Below are 25,445 nucleotides of genomic sequence, written 5' to 3'. Positions count from 1 at the left end.
TGAACTCCGGGAGTTGGTGATGGACAGGGAGACCTGGCGTGCTGTGATTCATGGGGTCGCGGAGAGTCGGACACGACTGAGCGACTGAACTCAACTGAACTGAACTGAAGACACATGGGCTTTCCAGGTGACGCTAGTGGTAAAGGATCTGTCTGCCAATGCCGGAGATGCAGGAGATGCAGGTTCGATCCCTGAATCAGGAAGATCCCCTGGAGAAGGGCATGGCAACCCACTCTAGTATTCCTGCCTGGAGGATCCCATGGACAGAGGACTCTGCTGGGCTTCAGTCCGTGGGATCACAGAGAATCTGATGCAACTAGGCGACTCACACACAGACACAAACACACACACACACACGAGTTTACCATAGTAAGTAAACATCTGTCTTGCATCCATGCTAAGTTGTTTCAGCCATGTCCGACTCTGTGCCACTCCATGGATTATAGCCAGAGAGACTACTCTGACCATGGGATTCTCCAGGCAAGAATACTGGAGTCGGTATGCCAGTCCCTCTTCCAGGGGATCCTTCCAACCCAGGGATCAAACCCAGGTTTCCTACATTACAGACAGATTCTTTACTGTCTGAGCCGCCTGGGAAGTTACTTCTGTTAACTGTTTCCAAAACCTCAATATGAATTTTATTTTTGAAATGTTGCCTTCATTAGGAAGGTGATGAGGAAGTCATCAAAAGCAGGAAGCTTGTATTGGTAAACACTCAATGTGTAAGTGGGTATTTTGAAATTTATTATTATTCTTTTGCACGGAGTGTTCTGGAGTCAAGATGTGCAATGATAAAGGAAAATATCTAATGTATGGAGCTTATAATATTTGAGGTACCTTCCTTCAATTTCCTTGGCAACCCACTCCAATATTCTTGCCTGGAGAATCCCATGGATGGAGGAGCCTGGTGGGCTACAGTCCATGGGGTCGCAAAGAGTCGGACACGACTGAGCGACTTCACTTCACTTCACTTCACTTCCTTCAATTTTGTCTTTGTGAAGTGTTTTTCACTTTTTCAGATCCTTCCTCTCTAATGCCTATTATGTTTCTTGGGCATTCATAATGAAGGACCAGTCATATAGCTTCAGATTTACTCTGTGCGTGGATAATGCCCAAACTTTCCTTACCTTTAAGACGGATGCTACCACGAGAACGGATTCATCATCCAAGTTCACTTTGTCCCCAGAGTTTAGTTTCTCCTTTAGGGCTCTGCATGATTTTATACTGGCTGATTTTGCGAAGATGCCTTCTGTGAATGGCCCTTTTTGATTGATAAAGGAAAGAATATCCTATACGGAAGAAAAGAAAGGAAAACTATGGGACGTTTGATATCTACAAGCCCAGAGCACAAGCTTGCTCCTGTTTTGACAGAGCTGTGGTATATGAGGCTACAGTGCTAGAACTGGACTGAAGTCAATTTGAAATTTTTTCTTCAGTGTCTCTAAATATATTATCTACCCAACAATCGATTTTGCATTCATACACTGAAACATTTTGAATACTTGTGTTAAAACGCCCCTCCAGGTCCTCCCCGCCATTCTAGGCAAAACAAAGAACTCTCTCACTCGAAGAAAAAAATGGGCATTAGGTTGATTATGCTCAGCTCCCAGCCTGTCCCAGCCTCTGGTCAATCTCCAGAATTCCTTGCCCCAGCCGTTTTAAGAGATAACTACTCTGAACAACCTTGCAAAAGAATAGTCCCCCTTAAGACAGTAGCTTTCCACATACATGCCTTTATATACTTACTGTTTTCTTGGGCAAGGGCAGCAGCTCACTGATCTGACTACTGCCCCTTCTCGCCTCATTAAAGGTGATCTGTTCCTGTACAGTGCTGGTCTCATTCTTTGTCTCAACCTCGCCTGCTCTAACTACCTTACCTTCAGTTCAGTTCAGTCGCTCAGTCGTGCCCGACTCTCCGCGACCCCATGAATCACAGCACGCCAGGCCTCCCTGTCCATCACCAACTCCCGGAGTACACTCAAACTCATGTCCACAGAGTCGGTGATGCCATCCAGCCATCTCATTCTCCGTCGTCCCCTTCTCCTCCCGCCCCCAACCTTTCCCAGCATCAGAGTCTTTTCCAGTGAGTCAACTCGTCGCATGAGGTGGCCAAAGTATTGCAGTTTCAGCTTTAGCATCAGTCCCTCCGATGAACACCCAGGATCGATCTCCTTTAGAATGGACTGGTTGGATCTCCTTGCAGTCCAAGCGCCTCTCAAGAGTCTTCTCCAACACCACAGTTCAAAAGCATCGATTCTTCAGCGATCAGCTTTCTTCACAGTCCAGCTCTCATATCCATACGTGACCACGGGAAAAACCATTGCCTTGACTAGACGGACCTTGGTTGGCAAAGTAATGTCTCTGCTTTTTAATATACTATCAAGGTTGGTCATAACTTTCCTTCCAAGGAGCAAGCGTCTTTTAATGTCATGGCTGCAATCAGCATCTGCAGTGATTTTGGAGCCCCAAAAAATAAAGTCTGACACTGTTTCCACTGTTTTTCCATCTATTTCCCATGAAGTGATGGGACCAGATGCCATGATCTTTGTTTTCTGAATGTTGAGCTTCAAGCCAACCTTTTCACTTTCCTCTTTCACTTTCATCAAGAGGCTTTTGAGTTCCTCTTCACTTTCTGCCATAAGGGTACCTTACCTTACAGAGTCCATTTTAACTGGTCTGAGCTGAAACAAATGAGTCTTTGCTGATATCAGTGGAATGGATGAGAGTATCTTTTTATCTTGTATTTGCCTTTTGACTCTGCAGTACCTAAATCAGATGTTATTCTTTGAAGTAATATTATGAAACTTACCGGACAAAGCCAGACTTCTTCATTAGGGTGTAGATTTGGAAGAGAACACTTGATTTCTCACAACTCAGCTCCTCAGGAAGGTTCAGTTCAGTTCAGTCGCTCAGTCATGACCAACTCTTTGCGACCCCATGAATCACAGCACACCAGGCCTCCCTGTCCATCACCAGCTCCCGGATTTCACACAAACTCAAGTCCATCGAGATGGCCATCCAGCCATCTCATTCTCTGTCGTCCATTCTCCTCCCACCCCCAATCCTCCTGCCCCCAATCCTGTAATCAGGAAGGTTACAGAAAACCAAAATAAGACCTACCAGAATTGGGGTGGGCAGAGTGTCATTATCACATAAGTCCTCAAAAGGAGCTCCAAAGAGCTGTTTTGGCTTTGTGGCTGGTAGAGTTGGGTGTTGGTTGTTTTTGGGAGTCCTGGAGGTGCACCAAAAGGGCCACTTTTTGACAGAACTCTTACTAACTGTCTTCTTCTCTGGATCTAATGTAGAAGAGAGATTTTCACTAGTAGTATTTTGGATTATTTAGCCTAATTTCTACCACTTACATTCAGCAGCATGTTCATTGCAGAGGCTGAAAGAGAGAAACTGAACCATTTGTTACATAGACTTCCCCGCATTCTGAAACGGGCTAATTGCATCCTTGTGGTGTTAACGACTTCTTCTTCCCCGTGTTCTGCAAACCAGCAGTTAAACCTAGAGGCGTGATCAGACTCAGGGTTGATTCTCCCTGTGACAGTATTCCCCAGACAGTGCTGCCTCTTCCCTTTGCCCTGTGTCATGAGGCACTTAACCTGTAGTTATACAGGTCTCCTAATGTTAAGTATTATCAGTGGATTCCGGTATCAGATCTCATTTTAAAAGCAAAAAATATTCAGTATTCAAATCAAGCAGCATTTGCTTATCCTTTGCTTTTGTAGAAAGTTTCCTTCCTCTGTTCAGTTACCTCTTTGGCTTTCTGAGTACCCAGTCATGCCCACTTTTCTCCCATCAAAAGAATCGCATTTCATGAGACATCCTGCCTGACCCTGCTTTTCAGTCAGCCTCTGGACCTCTCCTCTGGGAAGCCGCACCCCTCAGTCAGCTCCAAGGATGACTTCCTGCCCTGAGGGTCCTTGGGAAGTGGTCATTAAATGCAGACTATGTGGTAAGATTACAGATGGCCATTTTTCTGTAACACCTTACTCAGCTAACCCAAAGATGAGTTTTAACTCCCAACAGCCCCTGTCAAAGGAATGCAGATGAAGGGCTTTTCAAAGAAAGGGTGATCAGCAATGAAAAATTGGGTTCAAAGTTTCTCGTGCCCAGCTATGAATGTTTTCCTGATAGTTGCTCAATAAAGCTGCTGAATATTTCCTTAAATAACCTGCTTAAATAACCAGCTAAAGAAGTCAATAGAGGAGCCAAGTTGTAGAAAAATAAACAGAAGAATTTAACCAAGTATTTTAAAATGCCCATCCACTTGGCTTTTCTGAGACATAGTGAGTGCATCACCATGTCCATTCAGGTAGGTGAACCACTTGTGCTGGGTGAGAGAACCAGAAGGCTCCTATTCTGCCTTTTAATTGGATAATTTACCTAAAACTCTGTGAGTTTCAATTTGCTCAAGTTTAACATAAATGATGCTACTTACACCTCACAGAACTACATAACATAATGTACTACTCAGCACAAGACATGGCACATAGCAGCCTTAATGAAGGTAACTTCCCTCCTTCAAAGGGCCTAAGGCAGCCTAGACATCAGTCACCTCCCCCAAGCAGGCCCCACCCCCATTCTCCATTTGATTTTGCAGCCTCCAGAATGCGTGCATTCCTGAAGGAATGCCATCACTTTGCCTTAGGCTCTTCCTGCCCTGACATTCATTCATACAGGCATCATTTTAAAAGGAGGTAATGAAGAAATCAAATACATTCTTAAATTCAGAAAGAGATTCTCCTAATTAATATGTACAAATGTTAAAAAGATACATGTTTATATGGGTTGAGTTGCTTTATGCACCCTGGTTTCCCTACTCTTAACCTGATTATTTCTAAACTACCTGAAAGTATTCATGTATTCCAAATGTATTCATACATTGTTTAACTTTAATAAGAATACTCTTAGGAAAAAAGCTCTATCAGTTGCCACAAAGCTATACGTTCAGCTACTCTATAAGCATAGACGGAAAGGAAAATAGACATTAAGCCCTATATTATTTTCAGTCCTAGATGGACCTTTCACAATGTACATTGGTTGGTGGTACAGTTCTTGTTGGCTCTGTGGCCAATAAAAATACATACTGTAGCCACGAAAAGTATGGTGCTCAGTTGTTCAGTCGTGTCCAACTCTTGCGACCCCCACAAAGTATAGCACATCAGGCTCCTGTCCATGGGATTTCCCGGATGATAAAACTGGAGTGGGTTGCCAAGGTCTGTTAAACAGGTTAACTTTATAACCTGATCTTTGTTTAACAGTCCTGGTAAGATTTAGTTTAGTGTTCCTCATGTTCACATTAGGGTTTGAATGTTAAAAAGTGAAATTTTGAAACTTTGTGGGTATAGAATAGCAATTATAAGAATAAAATTACTTTAAGTAGAAATTCTATTCTGGCCTCAATACTTTCTAAGTTAGCAAGACAATTTATTCAGAGAAAGAAATGTCAGTGGGACAATATTGGAATGGTAGCAGGGATAATTGCAAGAGGAAAGATTAAAAGCAAACAAACATAAACATTCAATCCAGTTCCATTTGCAACCTGGGTCTGAAGCAGACTTGAAAGTGAGCTTGATGTGGAGATAGAATCGAGAGTTCATTCTCAGGGGCGATCCTAAGATGGTGGAGCAATAAGACTGGGAGACCACTTTCTCCCCCACAAATTCATTGAAAGAATATTTGGACGCTGAGCAAATTCCACAAAACAACTTCTGAATGGTGGCTGAGGACATTAGGCACCGAGAAAGGCAGGCCCTTCTCTTCAAAAGGAGGTAAGACAAAATATGAAAGAGAAAAAGAGAGACAAAAGAGGTAGGGATGGACGTCTGTCCCGGGAATGAGTCTTAAAAGAGGAGAAGCTTGGAAACACCAGGCAACACTCTTACTGGCAGGTCAGTGGGGAGTTTTGGAATCTCAGAGGGCAACATAACTGGGAGGAAAAATAAATAAAACCCACAGATGATGTGCCTAATGGCAACTCCGGGCAGAGAAGTAGCCCAGACACTCACATCCGGCACCATATGGAGGCTGAAACAACATGCTTCTGAATAACCTACAAATCACAGAAGAAATCAAAAGATGCAGAGAAATGAGTGAGAATGAAAACACAACAACCGATAATATATGGGAAACTGTAAAAGCAGTGCTAAGGGGAAGGTTCATAGCAATACAGGCTTCCCTCAAGAAACGAGGAAAAAGTCAACTAAATAACCTAACTCTAACCCTAAAGCAACTAGAAAAGGAAGAAATGAAAAACTCTAGGGTTAGTAGAAGGAAAGAAATCTTAGAAATTAGGGCATAAATAAGTGCAAAAGAAACAAAAGCGACCATAGGAAAAAATCAACGGAGCAAAAAGCTGGTTCTTTGATAGTTAAATAAAATTGACAAACCATTAGCCAGAGTCATCAAGAAGCAAAGGGAGAAGAATCAAATCAACAAAATTAGAAGTGAAAACGGAGAAATCGCAACAGACAACACAGAAATACAAAGGATCATATGAGACTACTCTCAGCAATTTTATGCCAATAAAATGGACAACTTGGAAGATATGGACAAATTCTTAGAAAAGTATAACTTTCCAAAACTGAACCAAGAAGAAATAGAAGATCTTAACAGACCTTTCACAAGCATGGAAATCGAAACTGTAATCAGAAATCTTCCAGTAAACAAAAGCCCAGGACAAGATGGCTTCAAGGCTGAATTCTACCAAAAATTTAGAGAAGAGCTCACACCTATCCTATACAAACTCTTCAACAAAATTGCAGAGGAAGATAAACTTCCAAAATCATTCTGAGGCCACCGTCACCCTAATACCAAAACCTGACAAGGATGTCACAAAAAAAGAAAACTACAGGCCAATATCATGAATGAACATAGATGCAAATTCCTTAACAAAATTTTAGCAAACAGAATCCAACAACATATTCAAAAGATCATACATCATGACCAAGTGGGCTTTATCCCAGGGATGCAAGGATTCTTCAATATCTGCATATCAATCAATGTAGTACAGCACATTAACAAATTGAAAGATAAAAACCATATGATTATCTCAATAGATGCAGAGAAAGCCTTTGACAAAATTAAACATCCATTTATGAAAGAAACCCTCCAGAAAGCAGGTATAGAAGGAACATACCTCAACATAATAAAACCTATATATGACAAACCCACAGCAAATATTATCCTCAGTGGTGAAAAATTGAAAGCATTTCCCCTAAAGTCAGGAACAAGATGAAGGTGCCTACTCTCACCACTACTATGCAACATAGTTTTGGAACTTTTGGCCACATCAATCAGAGCAGAAAAAGAAAGAAAAGGAATCCAGATTGGAAAAGAAGCAGTAAAACTCTCACTGTTTGCAGAATACACGATCCTCTATATAGAAAACACTAAAGACTCCACGAGAAAATTACTAGAGCTAATCAATGAATATAGTGAAGTTACAGGATATAAAATTAACACACAGAAATCCCTTGCATTCCTATACACTAACAATGGGAAAACAGAAAGAGAAATTAAGCAAACAATTCCATTCACCATTGCAATGAAAAGAAATACTTAGGAATATAAAACAAAAGACCTATACATAGAAATGTATAAAACACCGATGAAAGAAATCAAAGAGGACACAAATAGATGGAGAAATATAGCATGTTCATGGATTGGAAGAATCAATATAGTGAAAATGAGTATATTATCCAGAGCAATCTATAGATTAAATGTAATCCCTATCAAGCTACCAACGGTATTATACAGAGAATTAGAAAAAATAATTTCACAGTTTGTATGGAAATACAAAAATCCTTTAATAGCCAAACGAAGACTGGAACTGGAGGAATCAACCTGCCTGACTTCAGGCCCTATTGCAAAGCCACAGTCATCAAGACAGTGTGGTATTGGCACAAAGAAAGAAATATAGATCAATAGGACAAAATAGAAAGCCCAGAGAAAAATCCACACACCTATGGACACCTTATCTTTGACAAAGGGGGCAAGAATTTACAATGGCAAAAGACAATCTCTTTAACAAGTGGTGCTGGGAAAATTGGTCAACCACTTGTAAAAGAATGAAACTAGAACACTTTCTAACACCGTACACAAAAATAAACTCGAAATGGACTAAAGATCTAAATGTAAGACCAGAAACTATAAAACTCCTAGAGGAAAATATAAGCAAAACACTCTCCGACATAAATCACAGCAGGATCCTCTATGAGCCACCTCCCAGAGAAATGGAAATAAAAGCAAAAATAAACAAATGGGACATAATTAAACTTAAAAGCTTTTGCACAACGAAGGAAACTATAAGCAAGGTGAAAAGACAGCCTTCAGAATGGGAGAAAATAATAGCAAACGAAGCAGCTGACAAAGAATTAATCTCAAAAATTTACAAGCAACTCCTTCAGCTCAATTGCAGAAAAATAAACCACACAATCCAAAAATGGGCCCAAGAATTAAACAGACATTTCTCCAAAGAAGACATACAGATGGCTAACAAACACGTGAAAAGATGCTCAACATCACTCATTATCAGAGAAATGCAAATCAAAACCACAGTGAGGTACCATCTCACGCTGGTCAGAATGGCTGCTTTCACAATGTCTACAAACAATAAATGCTGGAGCGGGTGTGGAGAAAAGGGAACCCTATTACACTGTTGGTGGGAATGCAAGCTAACAGAGCCACTATGGAGAACAGTGTGGCGATTCCTTAAAAAACTGGAAATAGAACTGCTGGTTATACACACTGAGGAAACCATAATTGAAAGAGACACATGTACTCCAATGTTCATTGCAGCACTGTTTACAATAGCCAGGACGTGGAAGCAACCTAGATGTCCATCTGCAGAAGAATGAATAAGAAAGCTGTGGTACATATACACAGTGGAATATTACTCAACCATCAGAAGGATACATTTGAATCAGTTCTAATGAGGTGGATGAAACTGGAACCTATTATACAGAGTGAAGTAAGCCAGAAAGAAGAACACCAATACAGTATACTAACGCATATATATGGAATTTAGAAAGATGATAACAATAACCCTATATGTGAGACTGCAAAAGAGACACAGATGTATAGAACAGTCTTTTGGACTCTGTGGGAGAAGGAGAGGGTGGGATGATTTGAGGGAATAGTATTGAAACCTGAATATTATCATATGTGAAACAGATCACCAGTCCAGATTCGACGCATGAGGCAGGGTGCTCAGGGCACTATGATGGATGACCCAGAGGGTTGGGATGGGGAGGGATGTGGGAGGGGGTTTCAGGATGGGGTACACGTGTACACCCAGGCTGATTCATATCAATGTATGGTCCCATCACTTCATGGGAAATAGATGGAAAAACAGTGGAAACAGTGTCAGACTTTGTTTTTTGGGCTCCAAAATCACTGCAGATGCTGATTGCAGCCATGAAATTAAAAGACGCTTGCTCCTTGGAAGGAAAGTTATGACCAACCTTGATAGTATATTAAAAAGCAGAGACATTACTTTGCCAACCAAGGTCCGTCTAGTCAAGGCAATGGTTTTTCCCGTGGTCATGTATGGATGTGAGAGTTGGACTGTGAAGAAAGCTGATCGCCGAAGAATCAATGCTTTTGAACTGTGGTGTTGGAGAAGACTCTTGAGAGTCCCTTATACTGCAAGGAGATCCAACCAGTCCATTCTAAAGGAGATCAATCCTGGATGTATATTGGAGGGACTGATGCTAAAGCTGAAACTGCAATACTTTGGCCACCTCATGCGACGAGTTGACTCACTGGAAAAGACTCTGATGCTGGGAAAGGTTGGGGGTGGGAGGAGAAGGGGACGACAGAGAATGAGATGGCTGCATGGCATCACTGACTCTGTGGACATGAGTTTGAGTGTACTCCGGGAGTTGGTGATGGACAGGAAGGCCTGGCGTGCTGTGATTCATGGGGTCGCGGAGAGTCGGACACGACTGAGCGACTGAACTGAACTGAACTGAACTGATGGCAAAATCACTACAATATTGCAATTAGCCTCCAATTAAAATAAATTTTAGAAAAAGAAAAAAAAAAGATTGCCTGGAGAAATATCAATAACCTCAGGTATGCAGATGACACCACCCTTATGGCAGAAAGCGAAGAACTAAAGAGTCCCTTGATGAATGTGAAAGAGGAGAGTGAAAAAGCTGGCATAAACTCAACATTCTGAAAGCTAAGATCATGGCATCTAGTCCCGTGACTTCATGGCAAATAGATGAGGAAACAGTGGAAAGAGTGATAGACTTGATGTTTCTGGGTGCCCAAATCACTGCAGACGGTGACTGCAGCCATGGAATTAAAAGATGCTTGCTCCTTGGAAGAAAAGTTTTGACCAACCCAGATAGCATATTAAAAAGCAGAGACATTACATTGCTGACAAAGGTCCTATGAGGTCAAAGATACGCTTTTTCCAGCAGTCATGTATGGATGTGAGTGTTGGACTATAAAGAAAGCTGCTGCTGCTGTAAGTCACGTCAGTCGTGTCCGACTCTGTACGACCCCATAGACAGCAGCCCACCAGGCTCCCATCCCTGGGATTCTCCAGGCAAGAATACTGGAATGGGTTGCCATTTCCTTCTCCAGTGCATGAAAGTGAAAAGTGAAAGTGAAGTCGCTCAGTTGTGTCCGGCCCTTTGTGACCCCATGATCTGTAGCCTACCAGGCTCCTCCGTCCATGGGATTTCCCAGGCAAGAGTACTGGAATGCGTTGCCATTTCCTTCTCCAATAAAGAAAGCTGAGCACCGAAGAATCGATGCTTTTGAACTGTGCTGTTGGAGAAGACTCCTAACAGTCCCTTGGAGAGCAAGGAGAAGCAACCTGTCCATTCTAAAGGAAATCATTACTGAATGTTCATTGGAAGGACTATTGCTGAAGATGCAACATCAATACTTTGGCCAGGTTATGCAAAGAACTGTCTCATTTGAAAAGACCGTGATCCTGGCAAAGATTGAAGGCGGGATGAGAAGGGACGACAGAGGATGAGATGATTGGATGGCATTACCAACTCGGTGGACATAGGTTTGAGTCAACTCTGGCCGTTGGTCATGGACAGGGAGGCCTGGTGTGTTGCAGTCCACGGGGTCGCAAAGAGTCGGACACGACTGAGATGAACTGAACTGAACAATGTTGTTTAGTTTTTATTGCTATTTTTGTCTTCTGTGAAAGTTTCCTTTTTGAATGCTTTATTTTATATTGGAGTATAATTGGTTAGTAATGTTGTGTTAGCTTCTGGTGTACAGAAAAATGGTTCAGTTATACATACATCTATTTTTTTCAAATTCTTTTCCCATTTAGGTTCTTACAGAGTATTCAGCATTGTTCCCTGTGGTATAGAGTATGTCCTTGTTGGTTATCCATTTTAAATAGAGCAGTCTGTACATGTCAATCCCAAACATACCTAGTTGAGATATGTCTTTTATCGTAGGTCACTTTAAATCAGCATGGGAAGTAATCAGAATGAACATTTTACTAATAATATCATTAATTCGTAAAATATTCATTAAGCACAATACCAGACATTCCAACACAAGTGTCTTAAGATTTCTCTTCTCTTGAAAATCAAAATCATAGGAAAATATTGAATAAAATAGTCTTCCCCCAAAGAGAACTAGCACATTCAGTTTACTAACAGGAAAAACGAGAATGTTGATAACTGAATTATATTGCAAGACTCCAAGTTAAACTAGTTAAAGGCGAATATTAGATTTTCTATAAATAGATGTTTGATCAAGGTGCTTGCTAATTTATCTTCTCTGCTTATAAACTGTATGCAAGAGCATTTGGACTTTCATAATTACAAAATATACTGAGCCAAAATTAATTTTGCGAGCAAATAGCAAATGGTTTAGTTACTATTCTTTTTGAAATATATTTTCTTCAATAAATATACCAACATAAAAACAACAAGAGTTCAAGTCTAACCAGAATGCCCAAGGCCACTTCCGCCTAAGCACAGAATAGGTTCTGGGTCTTATCTAAGCCACACAGTCATCTAAGCACCTCCTGTGAGGGGCCCAAGATACTGGACAAAACCTTGGGATGGGGAATGTGTGTTTCCAGGCCATAAGAAGCTCATGTTCTAATAAGATACGTAGATATGTGTGTGTGTCTTTAAGTTGTTCAGTCGTGCCCAACTCTTTGTGATCCCATGGACTGTAGGCTGCCAGGCTCCTCTGTCAGTGGGATTCTCCAGGCAAGAATATTGGTGTGGCTGATAGCCATTCCCTTTGCCATGGGATCTTCCTGACCCAGGGATCGAACTCAGGTCTCCTGTGTTGCAGGCAGATGCTTTACCATCTAGGCCACCAGCAAAGCGCACACAAATGTGTGAATCCGTAATTATATGTAGGAAGTGCTATGCTGTCTGCCTAGAGAAATTAAAAAAAAAAAAAAAATGTCTTCCTATAAGTGAATTGGGTCTTGATTTCGGACCTTTGGGGCTTCTCTGAGCTTGATTCTGGGTGGAATTGGTGCCTGCCTATACTGCCTTCCAGCCCCACATGGAGAACTGGCTGCACGTCAAGAGTTTGTTTTCAGGAGTAGAAACAAGAGCCAAGAGAAGCCACTTGCAGGAAGGGAAGGGGCTCACCTTTCTCCTGCTGATTCCTGGCCTCGTTCCTGGCTGAGTGCTTGGGTTTCAGGATTAACTGGTCTTGAATCTCTTGGGGCCCCTCCAGGAAGGCCTCCTGGAGGGCAGAAGCAGAAGTGCAGTCCTCAAGTCCCTGCTGCAGCAGCCCAGTAGCTGGAACCGCACTCATTTTAATTCCATAGGGATGCTCGTGACCTATATGGAGAAAATCTAAATATAAATTCAGACCGATGGTGATGGGTGTGATCAAACCCACCTTACCATTAGCGAGTGTGCCACACTGGTGTGACTGCTGGGTAGAGAAGGCTGTGACTCCCGAGTAAGCACAATGTGCAGTCTCAAGGGGACACACTACAAAAAGCAGGTGCCCAAGCAAAAGAGTTCAAAACATAACAAGAAAAGTGTTTTTTAGACACCTTGCTTGGCTTGGAAGGTATATATTCATCAGTGAATTGCACAATATTGACTTTCATCGTGTTTCCATCTGAGAATATCTGTGGCCTTCTAGTTTCTGCCTTGACACGCTACACCTGTACATCTTAGGCAAAGTGCTAGCCTTAAGATTCCTCCTTTGAAACACTGACCCTCACACGTAGACTCATAAGGATCAAAGTAAATATATGAATAAGCATTGGTGCTTAATATTTTTAAAATAATCGGACTGTGTATGTTAAGAATGGCTCTGATCAGTGTTCTACCCCACATGTCAGTTTAACATATTTTCCATTTCCTTTTGTCGGTGTAGTAGGCAGAGTGCAGTGGGGTGGTCTGCCTTAATGTTTCCCTCCCACTGCTGCTTCCCTCTGAGGGGTTTCCTACAAGGCAGTGATCAGAGACAAGCCTGCATGTCTGAGAAAACCCAGAAGTAAAGTGCAAAACTGTTTACAGAGTGGAAAACCACACCAGAAATCATCGGGAGTTGCCTGCCAAGTGATTTGTTTTGCTCTTTCATGCTATAAATTGCTTCCTCTCCATAGAATTCTCTAAGACCCTGTGCTGTCCTGTGGATTCCATCTTTAAAGAAGTGCATGAAAGCTCCTTTTCTTTTGTTTCTGATGTATTAAATGCAACTGGAGGAGTTCTTGCTTTTGCTTTACATCTGGCATAAACGCAATGTCAATGCTCTATTCAGAACAAGAATCACAGCGACTTCCAAAAGAAGCTCCTGTGAGAGTAATAAAATACAGCCAAGTCACCAGGATAACCAGGAGCTAATCCATACTTGTGAGCTGAGAACATGTTAAGAAATGCATTCAGAATGACTGCTGAGGCAGCATCATGAAAGACAGCCTCTTAGGAGTCCTTAGAGCCAGCCATGGTGTTTGAAGCTATTCTAAGCTTAAAAGTTGTCATCTGCATGGTTTTGTTTAAATTAATGCATTTTATTAGACTAAATATGTTTAAATATTCAGTTTTTTTCACTTTACTGCTGACTGACTTTTATAAGGATGTGAACAAGACAAGAAAACACGTGAAACGGGTGAGGTGATTTTGTCCTCAGCTTTATATTGGTGACTCCATGTATTCTAAGACTGGGAATATACATATCACAGAAAAAACTTAGTTGTTTAGATTCTCCAGACCACATGAAAACGTTGCTCAGATCACTTGAAAGAGTAATAGACTCACAGGATTGCTGAACGGATGAAAAAAGTTAAAAAAAGATTATGTAAGAGGAAGTGCGCTAAGATTTCTAGCAGAAGCCGTCGTCCCCGTGACGATATTGCAAGTTCTACTACAAGTTTTGTCTTCGCCCTTGTTTTAATCCCTTCTTTTTTCACTGACCACCCTGATTTGCTCATCCAAGAATGTGCATTATTATTTCTAGTTAACTTGCTATGGTAACTATTTTAGGAAAGATGTAGTCTATTTATCGAACATTTCAAGAGCAGTGCTAGTGAACTCAGCTTGAGAAACAGCAAAGTACATGCAGGTGGTTTAGTCAGTGAAGAATCTAAGTGTCTGAGTGTGATTACTTCGTTTTCTTTTTATGATGCTGGGAAAAGCTTTGGACACAGAGTAGGTATTAAATCAATGTACTTGAGGTCAGAGGCATGGCTGGATTTTAGACATGTGTACCCCAATGTTCATCACAGCACTGTTTACAATAGCCAGGACATGGAAGCAACCTAGATGTCCATTGACAGACAAATGGATAAGAAAGCTCTGGTACATATACACAGTGGAATATTACTCAACCATCAGAAGGATACATTTGAATCAGTTCTAATGAGGTCGATGAAACAGGAGCCTATTTTACAGAGTAAGGTAAGCCAGAAAGAAAACCACCGATAGAGTATACTAATGCATATATGTGGAATTTAGAAAGATGGAAAAGATAACCCTCTATGCGAGACAGCAAAAGAGACACAGATATATAGAACAGTCTTTTGGCAGTGTGGGAGTAGGCGAGGGTGGGATGATTTGAGGGAATAGCATTGAAAAATGAATATTATCATATGTGAAAGAGATCACCAGTCCAGGTTCGATGCATGAGGTAGGGTTCGCAGGGCTGGTGCACTGGGATGGATGACCCAGAGGGTTGGGATGGGGAGGGATGTTGGAGGGGGTTTCAGAATGGGGTACAGATGTACACCTATGGCTGATTCATATCAATGTATGGCAAAATCACTACAATATTGTAAAGTAGTTAGCCTCCAATTAAAATAAATAAATTTTAGAAAAAGAAAAAAAAAAAGATTGCCTGGAGAAATATCAATAACCTCAGGTATGCAGATGACACCACCCTTATGGCAGAAAGCGAAGAACTAAAGAGTCCCTTGATGAATGTGAAAGAGGAGAGTGAAAAAGCTGGCATAAACTCAACATTCTGAAAGCTAAGATCATGGCATCTAGTCCCGTGACTTCATGGCAAATAGATGAGGAAACAGTGGAAAGAGTGACAGACTTGATGTTTCTGGGTGCCCAAATCACTGCAGACGGTGACTGCAGCCATGGAATTAAAAGATGCTTGCTCCTTGGAAGAAAAGTTTTGACCAACCCAGATAGCATATTAAAAAGCAGAGACATTACGTTGCTGACAAAGGTCCATGTAGTCAAAGATACGCTTTTTCCAGCAGTCATGTATGGATGTGAGTGTTGGACTATAAAGAAAGCTGCTGCTGCTGTAAGTCACGTCAGTCGTGTCCGACTCTGTACGACCCCATAGACAGCAGCCCACCAGGCTCCCATCCCTGGGATTCTCCAGGCAAGAATACTGGAATGGGTTGCCATTTCCTTCTCCAGTGCATGAAAGTGAAAAGTGAAAGTGAAGTCGCTCAGTTGTGTCCGGCCCTTTGTGACCCCATGATCTGTAGCCTACCAGGCTCCTCCGTCCATGGGGTTTCCCAGGCAAGAGTACTGGAATGCGTTGCCATTTCCTTCTCCAATAAAGAAAGCTGAGCACCGAAGAATCGATGCTTTTGAACTGTGCTGTTGGAGAAGACTCCTAACAGTCCCTTGGAGAGCAAGGAGAAGCAACCTGTCCATTCTAAAGGAAATCATTACTGAATGTTCATTGGAAGGACTATTGCTGAAGATGCAACATCAATACTTTGGCCAGGTTATGCAAAGAACTGTCTCATTTGAAAAGACCCTGATCCTGGCAAAGATTGAAGGCGGGATGAGAAGGGACGACAGAGGATGAGATGATTGGATGGCATTACCAACTCGGTGGACATAGGTTTGAGTCAACTCTGGCCGTTGGTCATGGACAGGGAGGCCTGGTGTGTTGCAGTCCACGGGGTCGCAAAGAGTCGGACACGACTGAGATGAACTGAACTGAACAATGTTGTTTAGTTTTTATTGCTATTTTTGTCTTCTGTGAAAGTTTCCTTTTTGAATGCTTTATTTTATATTGGAGTATAATTGGTTAGTAATGTTGTGTTAGCTTCTGGTGTACAGAAAAATGGTTCAGTTATACATACATCTATTTTTTTCAAATTCTTTTCCCATTTAGGTTCTTACAGAGTATTCAGCATTGTTCCCTGTGGTATAGAGTATGTCCTTGTTGGTTATCCATTTTAAATAGAGCAGTCTGTACATGTCAATCCCAAACATACCTAGTTGAGATATGTCTTTTATCATAGGTCACTTTAAATCAGCATGGGAAGTAATCAGAATGAACATTTTACTAATAATATCATTAATTCGTAAAATATTCATTAAGCACAATACCAGACATTCCAACACAAGTGTCTTAAGATTTCTCTTCTCTTGAAAATCAAAATCATAGGAAAATATTGAATAAAATAGTCTTCCCCCAAAGAGAACTAGCACATTCAGTTTACTAACAGGATAAACGAGAATGTTGATAACTGAATTATATTGCAAGACTCCAAGTTAAACTAGTTAAAGGCGAATATTAGATTTTCTATAAATAGATGTTTGATCAAGGTGCTTGCTAATTTATCTTCTCTGCTTATAAACTGTATGCAAGAGCATTTGGACTTTCATAATTACAAAATATACTGAGCCAAAATTAATTTTGCGAGCAAATAGCAAATGGTTTAGTTACTATTCTTTTTGAAATATATTTTCTTCAATAAATATACCAACATAAAAACAACAAGAGTTCAAGTCTAACCAGAATGCCCAAGGCCACTTCCGCCTAAGCACAGAATAGGTTCTGGGTCTTATCTAAGCCACACAGTCATCTAAGCACCTCCTGTGAGGGGCCCAAGATACTGGACAAAACCTTGGGATGGGGAATGTGTGTTTCCAGGCCATAAGAAGCTCATGTTCTAATAAGATACGTAGATGTGTGTGTGTGTGTGTGTGTGTGTGTGTGTGTGTCTTTAAGTTGTTCAGTCGTGCCCAACTCTTTGTGATCCCATGGACTGTAGGCTGCCAGGCTCCTCTGTCAGTGGGATTCTCCAGGCAGGAATATTGGTGTGGCTGATAGCCATTCCCTTTGCCATGGGATCTTCCTGACCCAGGGATCGAACTCAGGTCTCCTGTGTTGCAGGCAGATGCTTTACCATCTAGGCCACCAGCAAAGCGCACACAAATGTGTGAATCCGTAATTATATGTAGGAAGTGCTATGCTGTCTGCCTAGAGAAATTAAAAAAAAAAAAAAAATGTCTTCCTATAAGTGAATTGGGTCTTGATTTCGGACCTTTGGGGCTTCTCTGGGCTTGATTCTGGGTGGAATTGGTGCCTGCCTATACTGCCTTCCAGCCCCACATGGAGAACTGGCTGCACGTCAAGAGTTTGTTTTCAGGAGTAGAAACAAGAGCCAAGAGAAGCCACTTGCAGGAAGGGAAAGGGCTCACCTTTCTCCTGCTGATTCCTGGCCTCGTTCCTGGCTGAGTGCTTGGGTTTCAGGATTAACTGGTCTTGAATCTCTTGGGGCCCCTCCAGGAAGGCCTCCTGGAGGGCAGAAGCAGAAGTGCAGTCCTCAAGTCCCTGCTGCAGCAGCCCAGTAGCTGGAACCGCACTCATTTTAATTCCATAGGGATGTTCGTGACCTATATGGAGAAAATCTAAATATAGATTCAGACCGATGGTGATGGGTGTGATCAAACCCACCTTACCATTAGCGAGTGTGCCACACTGGTGTGACTGCTGGGTAGAGAAGGCTGTGACTCCCGAGTAAGCACAATGTGCAGTCTCAAGGGGACACACTACAAAAAGCAGGTGCCCAAGCAAAAGAGTTCAAAACATAACAAGAAAAGTGTTTTTTAGACACCTTGCTTGGCTTGGAAGGTATATATTCATCAGTGAATTGCACAATATTGACTTTCATCGTGTTTCCATCTGAGAATATCTGTGGCCTTCTAGTTTCTGCCTTGACACGCTACACCTGTACATCTTAGGCAAAGTGCTAGCCTTAAGATTCCTCCTTTGAAACACTGACCCTCACACATAGACTCATAAGGATCAAAGTAAATATATGAATAAGCATTGGTGCTTAATATTTTTAAAATAATCGGACTGTGTATGTTAAGAATGGCTCTGATCAGTGTTCTACCCCACATGTCAGTTTAACATATTTTCCATTTCCTTTTGTCGGTGTAGTAGGCAGAGTGCAGTGGGGTGGTCTGCCTTAATGTTTCCCTCCCACTGCTGCTTCCCTCTGAGGGGTTTCCTACAAGGCAGTGATCAGAGACAAGCCTGCATGTCTGAGAAAACCCAGAAGTAAAGTGCAAAACTGTTTACAGAGTGGAAAACCACACCAGAAATCATCGGGAGTTGCCTGCCAAGTGATTTGTTTTGCTCTTTCATGCTATAAATTGCTTCCTCTCCATAGAATTCTCTAAGACCCTGTGCTGTCCTGTGGATTCCATCTTTAAAGAAGTGCATGAAAGCTCCTTTTCTTTTGTTTCTGATGTATTAAATGCAACTGGAGGAGTTCTTGCTTTTGCTTTACATCTGGCATAAACGCAATGTCAATGCTCTATTCAGAACAAGAATCACAGCGACTTCCAAAAGAAGCTCCTGTGAGAGTAATAAAATACAGCCAAGTCACCAGGATAACCAGGAGCTAATCCAGACTTGTGAGCTGAGAACGTGTTAAGAAATGCATTCAGAATGACTGCTGAGGCAGCATCATGAAAGACAGCCTCTTAGGAGTCCTTAGAGCCAGCCATGGTGTTTGAAGCTATTCTAAGCTTAAAAGTTGTCATCTGCATGGTTTTGTTTAAATTAATGCATTTTATTAGACTAAATATGTTTAAATATTCAGTTTTTTTCACTTTACTGCTGACTGACTTTTATAAGGATGTGAACAAGACAAGAAAACACGTGAAACGGGTGAGGTGATTTTGTCCTCAGCTTTATATTGGTGACTCCATGTATTCTAAGACTGGGAATATACATATCACAGAAAAAACTTAGTTGTTTAGATTCTCCAGACCACATGAAAACGTTGCTCAGATCACTTGAAAGAGTAATAGACTCACAGGATTGCTGAACGGATGAAAAAGGTTAAAAAAAGATTATGTAAGAGGAAGTGCGCTAAGATTTCTAGCAGAAGCCGTCGTCCCCATGACGATATTGCAAGTTCTACTACAAGTTTTGTCTTCTCCCTTGTTTTAATCCCTTCTTTTTTCACTGACCACCCTGATTTGCTCATCCAAGAATGTGCATTATTATTTCTAGTTAACTTGCTATGGTAACTATTTTAGGAAAGATGTAGTCTATTTATCGAACATTTCAAGAGCAGTGCTAGTGAACTCAGCTTGAGAAACAGCAAAGTACATGCAGGTGGTTTAGTCAGTGAAGAATCTAAGTGTCTGAGTGTGATTACTTCGTTTTCTTTTTATGATGCTGGGAAAAGCTTTGGACACAGAGTAGGTATTAAATCAATGTACTTGAGGTCAGAGGCATGGCTGGATTTTAGACATGTGTACCCCAATGTTCATCACAGCACTGTTTACAATAGCCAGGACATGGAAGCAACCTAGATGTCCATTGACAGACAAATGGATAAGAAAGCTCTGGTACATATACACAGTGGAATATTACTCAACCATCAGAAGGATACATTTGAATCAGTTCTAATGAGGTCGATGAAACAGGAGCCTATTTTACAGAGTAAGGTAAGCCAGAAAGAAAACCACCGATAGAGTATACTAATGCATATATGTGGAATTTAGAAAGATGGAAAAGATAACCCTCTATGCGAGACAGCAAAAGAGACACAGATATATAGAACAGTCTTTTGGCAGTGTGGGAGTAGGCGAGGGTGGGATGATTTGAGGGAATAGCATTGAAAAATGAATATTATCATATGTGAAAGAGATCACCAGTCCAGGTTCGATGCATGAGGTAGGGTTCGCAGGGCTGGTGCACTGGGATGGATGACCCAGAGGGTTGGGATGGGGAGGGATGTTGGAGGGGGTTTCAGAATGGGGTACAGATGTACACCTATGGCTGATTCATATCAATGTATGGCAAAATCACTACAATATTGTAAAGTAGTTAGCCTCCAATTAAAATAAATAAATTTTAGAAAAAGAAAAAAAAAAAGATTGCCTGGAGAAATATCAATAACCTCAGGTATGCAGATGACACCACCCTTATGGCAGAAAGCGAAGAACTAAAGAGTCCCTTGATGAATGTGAAAGAGGAGAGTGAAAAAGCTGGCATAAACTCAACATTCTGAAAGCTAAGATCATGGCATCTAGTCCCGTGACTTCATGGCAAATAGATGAGGAACCAGTGGAAAGAGTGACAGACTTGATGTTTCTGGGTGCCCAAATCACTGCAGACGGTGACTGCAGCCATGGAATTAAAAGATGCTTGCTCCTTGGAAGAAAAGTTTTGACCAACCCAGATAGCATATTAAAAAGCAGAGACATTACGTTGCTGACAAAGGTCCATGTAGTCAAAGATACGCTTTTTCCAGCAGTCATGTATGGATGTGAGTGTTGGACTATAAAGAAAGCTGCTGCTGCTGTAAGTCACGTCAGTCGTGTCCGACTCTGTACGACCCCATAGACAGCAGCCCACCAGGCTCCCATCCCTGGGATTCTCCAGGCAAGAATACTGGAATGGGTTGCCATTTCCTTCTCCAGTGCATGAAAGTGAAAAGTGAAAGTGAAGTCGCTCAGTTGTGTCCGGCCCTTTGTGACCCCATGATCTGTAGCCTACCAGGCTCCTCCGTCCATGGGATTTCCCAGGCAAGAGTACTGGAATGGGTTGCCATTTCCTTCTCCAATAAAGAAAGCTGAGCACCGAAGAATCGATGCTTTTGAACTGTGCTGTTGGAGAAGACTCCTAACAGTCCCTTGGAGAGCAAGGAGAAGCAACCTGTCCATTCTAAAGGAAATCATTACTGAATGTTCATTGGAAGGACTATTGCTGAAGATGCAACATCAATACTTTGGCCAGGTTATGCAAAGAACTGTCTCATTTGAAAAGACCGTGATCCTGGCAAAGATTGAAGGCGGGATGAGAAGGGACGACAGAGGATGAGATGATTGGATGGCATTACCAACTCGGTGGACATAGGTTTGAGTCAACTCTGGCCGTTGGTCATGGACAGGGAGGCCTGGTGTGTTGCAGTCCACGGGGTCGCAAAGAGTCGGACACGACTGAGATGAACTGAACTGAACAATGTTGTTTAGTTTTTATTGCTATTTTTGTCTTCTGTGAAAGTTTCCTTTTTGAATGCTTTATTTTATATTGGAGTATAATTGGTTAGTAATGTTGTGTTAGCTTCTGGTGTACAGAAAAATGGTTCAGTTATACATACATCTATTTTTTTCAAATTCTTTTCCCATTTAGGTTCTTACAGAGTATTCAGCATTGTTCCCTGTGGTATAGAGTATGTCCTTGTTGGTTATCCATTTTAAATAGAGCAGTCTGTACATGTCAATCCCAAACATACCTAGTTGAGATATGTCTTTTATCATAGGTCACTTTAAATCAGCATGGGAAGTAATCAGAATGAACATTTTACTAATAATATCATTAATTCGTAAAATATTCATTAAGCACAATACCAGACATTCCAACACAAGTGTCTTAAGATTTCTCTTCTCTTGAAAATCAAAATCATAGGAAAATATTGAATAAAATAGTCTTCCCCCAAAGAGAACTAGCACATTCAGTTTACTAACAGGATAAACGAGAATGTTGATAACTGAATTATATTGCAAGACTCCAAGTTAAACTAGTTAAAGGCGAATATTAGATTTTCTATAAATAGATGTTTGATCAAGGTGCTTGCTAATTTATCTTCTCTGCTTATAAACTGTATGCAAGAGCATTTGGACTTTCATAATTACAAAATATACTGAGCCAAAATTAATTTTGCGAGCAAATAGCAAATGGTTTAGTTACTATTCTTTTTGAAATATATTTTCTTCAATAAATATACCAACATAAAAACAACAAGAGTTCAAGTCTAACCAGAATGCCCAAGGCCACTTCCGCCTAAGCACAGAATAGGTTCTGGGTCTTATCTAAGCCACACAGTCATCTAAGCACCTCCTGTGAGGGGCCCAAGATACTGGACAAAACCTTGGGATGGGGAATGTGTGTTTCCAGGCCATAAGAAGCTCATGTTCTAATAAGATACGTAGATGTGTGTGTGTGTGTGTGTGTGTGTGTGTGTGTCTTTAAGTTGTTCAGTCGTGCCCAACTCTTTGTGATCCCATGGACTGTAGGCTGCCAGGCTCCTCTGTCAGTGGGATTCTCCAGGCAGGAATATTGGTGTGGCTGATAGCCATTCCCTTTGCCATGGGATCTTCCTGACCCAGGGATCGAACTCAGGTCTCCTGTGTTGCAGGCAGATGCTTTACCATCTAGGCCACCAGCAAAGCGCACACAAATGTGTGAATCCGTAATTATATGTAGGAAGTGCTATGCTGTCTGCCTAGAGAAATTAAAAAAAAAAAAAAATGTCTTCCTATAAGTGAATTGGGTCTTGATTTCGGACCTTTGGGGCTTCTCTGGGCTTGATTCTGGGTGGAATTGGTGCCTGCCTATACTGCCTTCCAGCCCCACATGGAGAACTGGCTGCACGTCAAGAGTTTGTTTTCAGGAGTAGAAACAAGAGCCAAGAGAAGCCACTTGCAGGAAGGGAAGGGGCTCACCTTCCTCCTGCTGATTCCTGGCCTCGTTCCTGGCTGAGTGCTTGGGTTTCAGGATTAACTGGTCTTGAATCTCTTGGGGCCCCTCCAGGAAGGCCTCCTGGAGGGCAGAAGCAGAAGTGCAGTCCTCAAGTCCCTGCTGCAGCAGCCCAGTAGCTGGAACCGCACTCATTTTAATTCCATAGGGATGTTCGTGACCTATATGGAGAAAATCTAAATATAGATTCAGACCGATGGTGATGGGTGTGATCAAACCCACCTTACCATTAGCGAGTGTGCCACACTGGTGTTACTGCTGGGTAGAGAAGGCTGTGACTCCCGAGTAAGCACAATGTGCAGTCTCAAGGGGACACACTACAAAAAGCAGGTGCCCAAGCAAAAGAGTTCAAAACATAACAAGAAAAGTGTTTTTTAGACACCTTGCTTGGCTTGGAAGGTATATATTCATCAGTGAATTGCACAATATTGACTTTCATCGTGTTTCCATCTGAGAATATCTGTGGCCTTCTAGTTTCTGCCTTGACACGCTACACCTGTACATCTTGGGCAAAGTGCTAGCCTTAAGATTCCTCCTTTGAAACACTGATCCTCACACATAGACTCATAAGGATCAAAGTAAATATATGAATAAGCATTGGTGCTTAATATTTTTAAAATAATCGGACTGTGTATGTTAAGAATGGCTCTGATCAGTGTTCTACCCCACATGTCAGTTTAACATATTTTCCATTTCCTTTTGTCGGTGTAGTAGGCAGAGTGCAGTGGGGTGGTCTGCCTTAATGTTTCCCTCCCACTGCTGCTTCCCTCTGAGGGGTTTCCTACAAGGCAGTGATCAGAGACAAGCCTGCATGTCTGAGAAAACCCAGAAGTAAAGTGCAAAACTGTTTACAGAGTGGAAAACCACACCAGAAATCATCGGGAGTTGCCTGCCAAGTGATTTGTTTTGCTCTTTCATGCTATAAATTGCTTCCTCTCCATAGAATTCTCTAAGACCCTGTGCTGTCCTGTGCATTCCATCTTTAAAGAAGTGCATGAAAGCTCCTTTTCTTTTGTTTCTGATGTATTAAATGCAACTGGAGGAGTTCTTGCTTTTGCTTTACATCTGGCATAAACGCAATGTCAATGCTCTATTCAGAACAAGAATCACAGCGACTTCCAAAAGAAGCTCCTGTGAGAGTAATAAAATACAGCCAAGTCACCAGGATAACCAGGAGCTAATCCATACTTGTGAGCTGAGAACATGTTAAGAAATGCATTCAGAATGACTGCTGAGGCAGCATCATGAAAGACAGCCTCTTAGGAGTCCTTAGAGCCAGCCATGGTGTTTGAAGCTATTCTAAGCTTAAAAGTTGTCATCTGCATGGTTTTGTTTAAATTAATGCATTTTATTAGACTAAATATGTTTAAATATTCAGTTTTTTTCACTTTACTGCTGACTGACTTTTATAAGGATGTGAACAAGACAAGAAAACACGTGAAACGGGTGAGGTGATTTTGTCCTCAGCTTTATATTGGTGACTCCATGTATTCTAAGGCTGGGAATATACATATCACAGAAAAAACTTAGTTGTTTAGATTCTCCAGACCACATGAAAACGTTGCTCAGATCACTTGAAAGAGTAATAGACTCACAGGATTGCTGAACGGATGAAAAAGGTTAAAAAAAGATTATGTAAGAGGAAGTGCGCTAAGATTTCTAGCAGAAGCCGTCGTCCCCATGACGATATTGCAAGTTCTACTACAAGTTTTGTCTTCGCCCTTGTTTTAATCCCTTCTTTTTTCACTGACCACCCTGATTTGCTCATCCAAGAATGTGCATTATTATTTCAAGTTAACTTGCTATGGTAACTATTTTAGGAAAGATGTAGTCTATTTATCGAACATTTCAAGAGCAGTGCTAGTGAACTCAGCTTGAGAAACAGCAAAGTACATGCAGGTGGTTTAGTCAGTGAAGAATCTAAGTGTCTGAGTGTGATTACTTCGTTTTCTTTTTATGATGCTGGGAAAAGCTTTGGACACAGAGTAGGTATTAAATCAATGTACTTGAGGTCAGAGGCATGGCTGGATTTTAGACATGTGTACCCCAATGTTCATCACAGCACTGTTTACAATAGCCAGGACATGGAAGCAACCTAGATGTCCATTGACAGACAAATGGATAAGAAAGCTCTGGTACATATACACAGTGGAATATTACTCAACCATCAGAAGGATACATTTGAATCAGTTCTAATGAGGTCGATGAAACAGGAGCCTATTTTACAGAGTAAGGTAAGCCAGAAAGAAAACCAC

The 25,445-nt window shown here is 41.5% G+C and overlaps 1 protein-coding gene across 1 annotated transcript in view; it reads right to left on the bottom strand.

Moving 5' to 3' along the window:
* The window catches only part of LOC129561723 (uncharacterized), a 198,371-nt gene that overhangs the window by 49,068 nt on the left and 123,858 nt on the right, over positions 1-25,445 (bottom strand). The window contains exons 31-32 of the mRNA XM_088836656.1: positions 3,121-3,296; positions 1,128-1,289 (exon numbers count right to left, since the gene is read on the bottom strand). Of these exons, the coding sequence (XP_088692782.1) occupies positions 1,128-1,289; positions 3,121-3,296 (338 nt within the window). The remainder of the gene's footprint in view (positions 1-1,127; positions 1,290-3,120; positions 3,297-25,445) is intronic.

The sequence above is a fragment of the Moschus berezovskii genome, chromosome 5 (assembly GCF_049115385.1).
Source record: "Moschus berezovskii isolate FMDL1 chromosome 5, NW_MosBer_1.0, whole genome shotgun sequence".
Taxonomy (NCBI): Eukaryota; Metazoa; Chordata; class Mammalia; order Artiodactyla; family Moschidae; genus Moschus; species Moschus berezovskii.
Note: the sequence above shows the minus strand (reverse complement) of the source record. Positions and strands in the feature narration are given on the sequence as shown.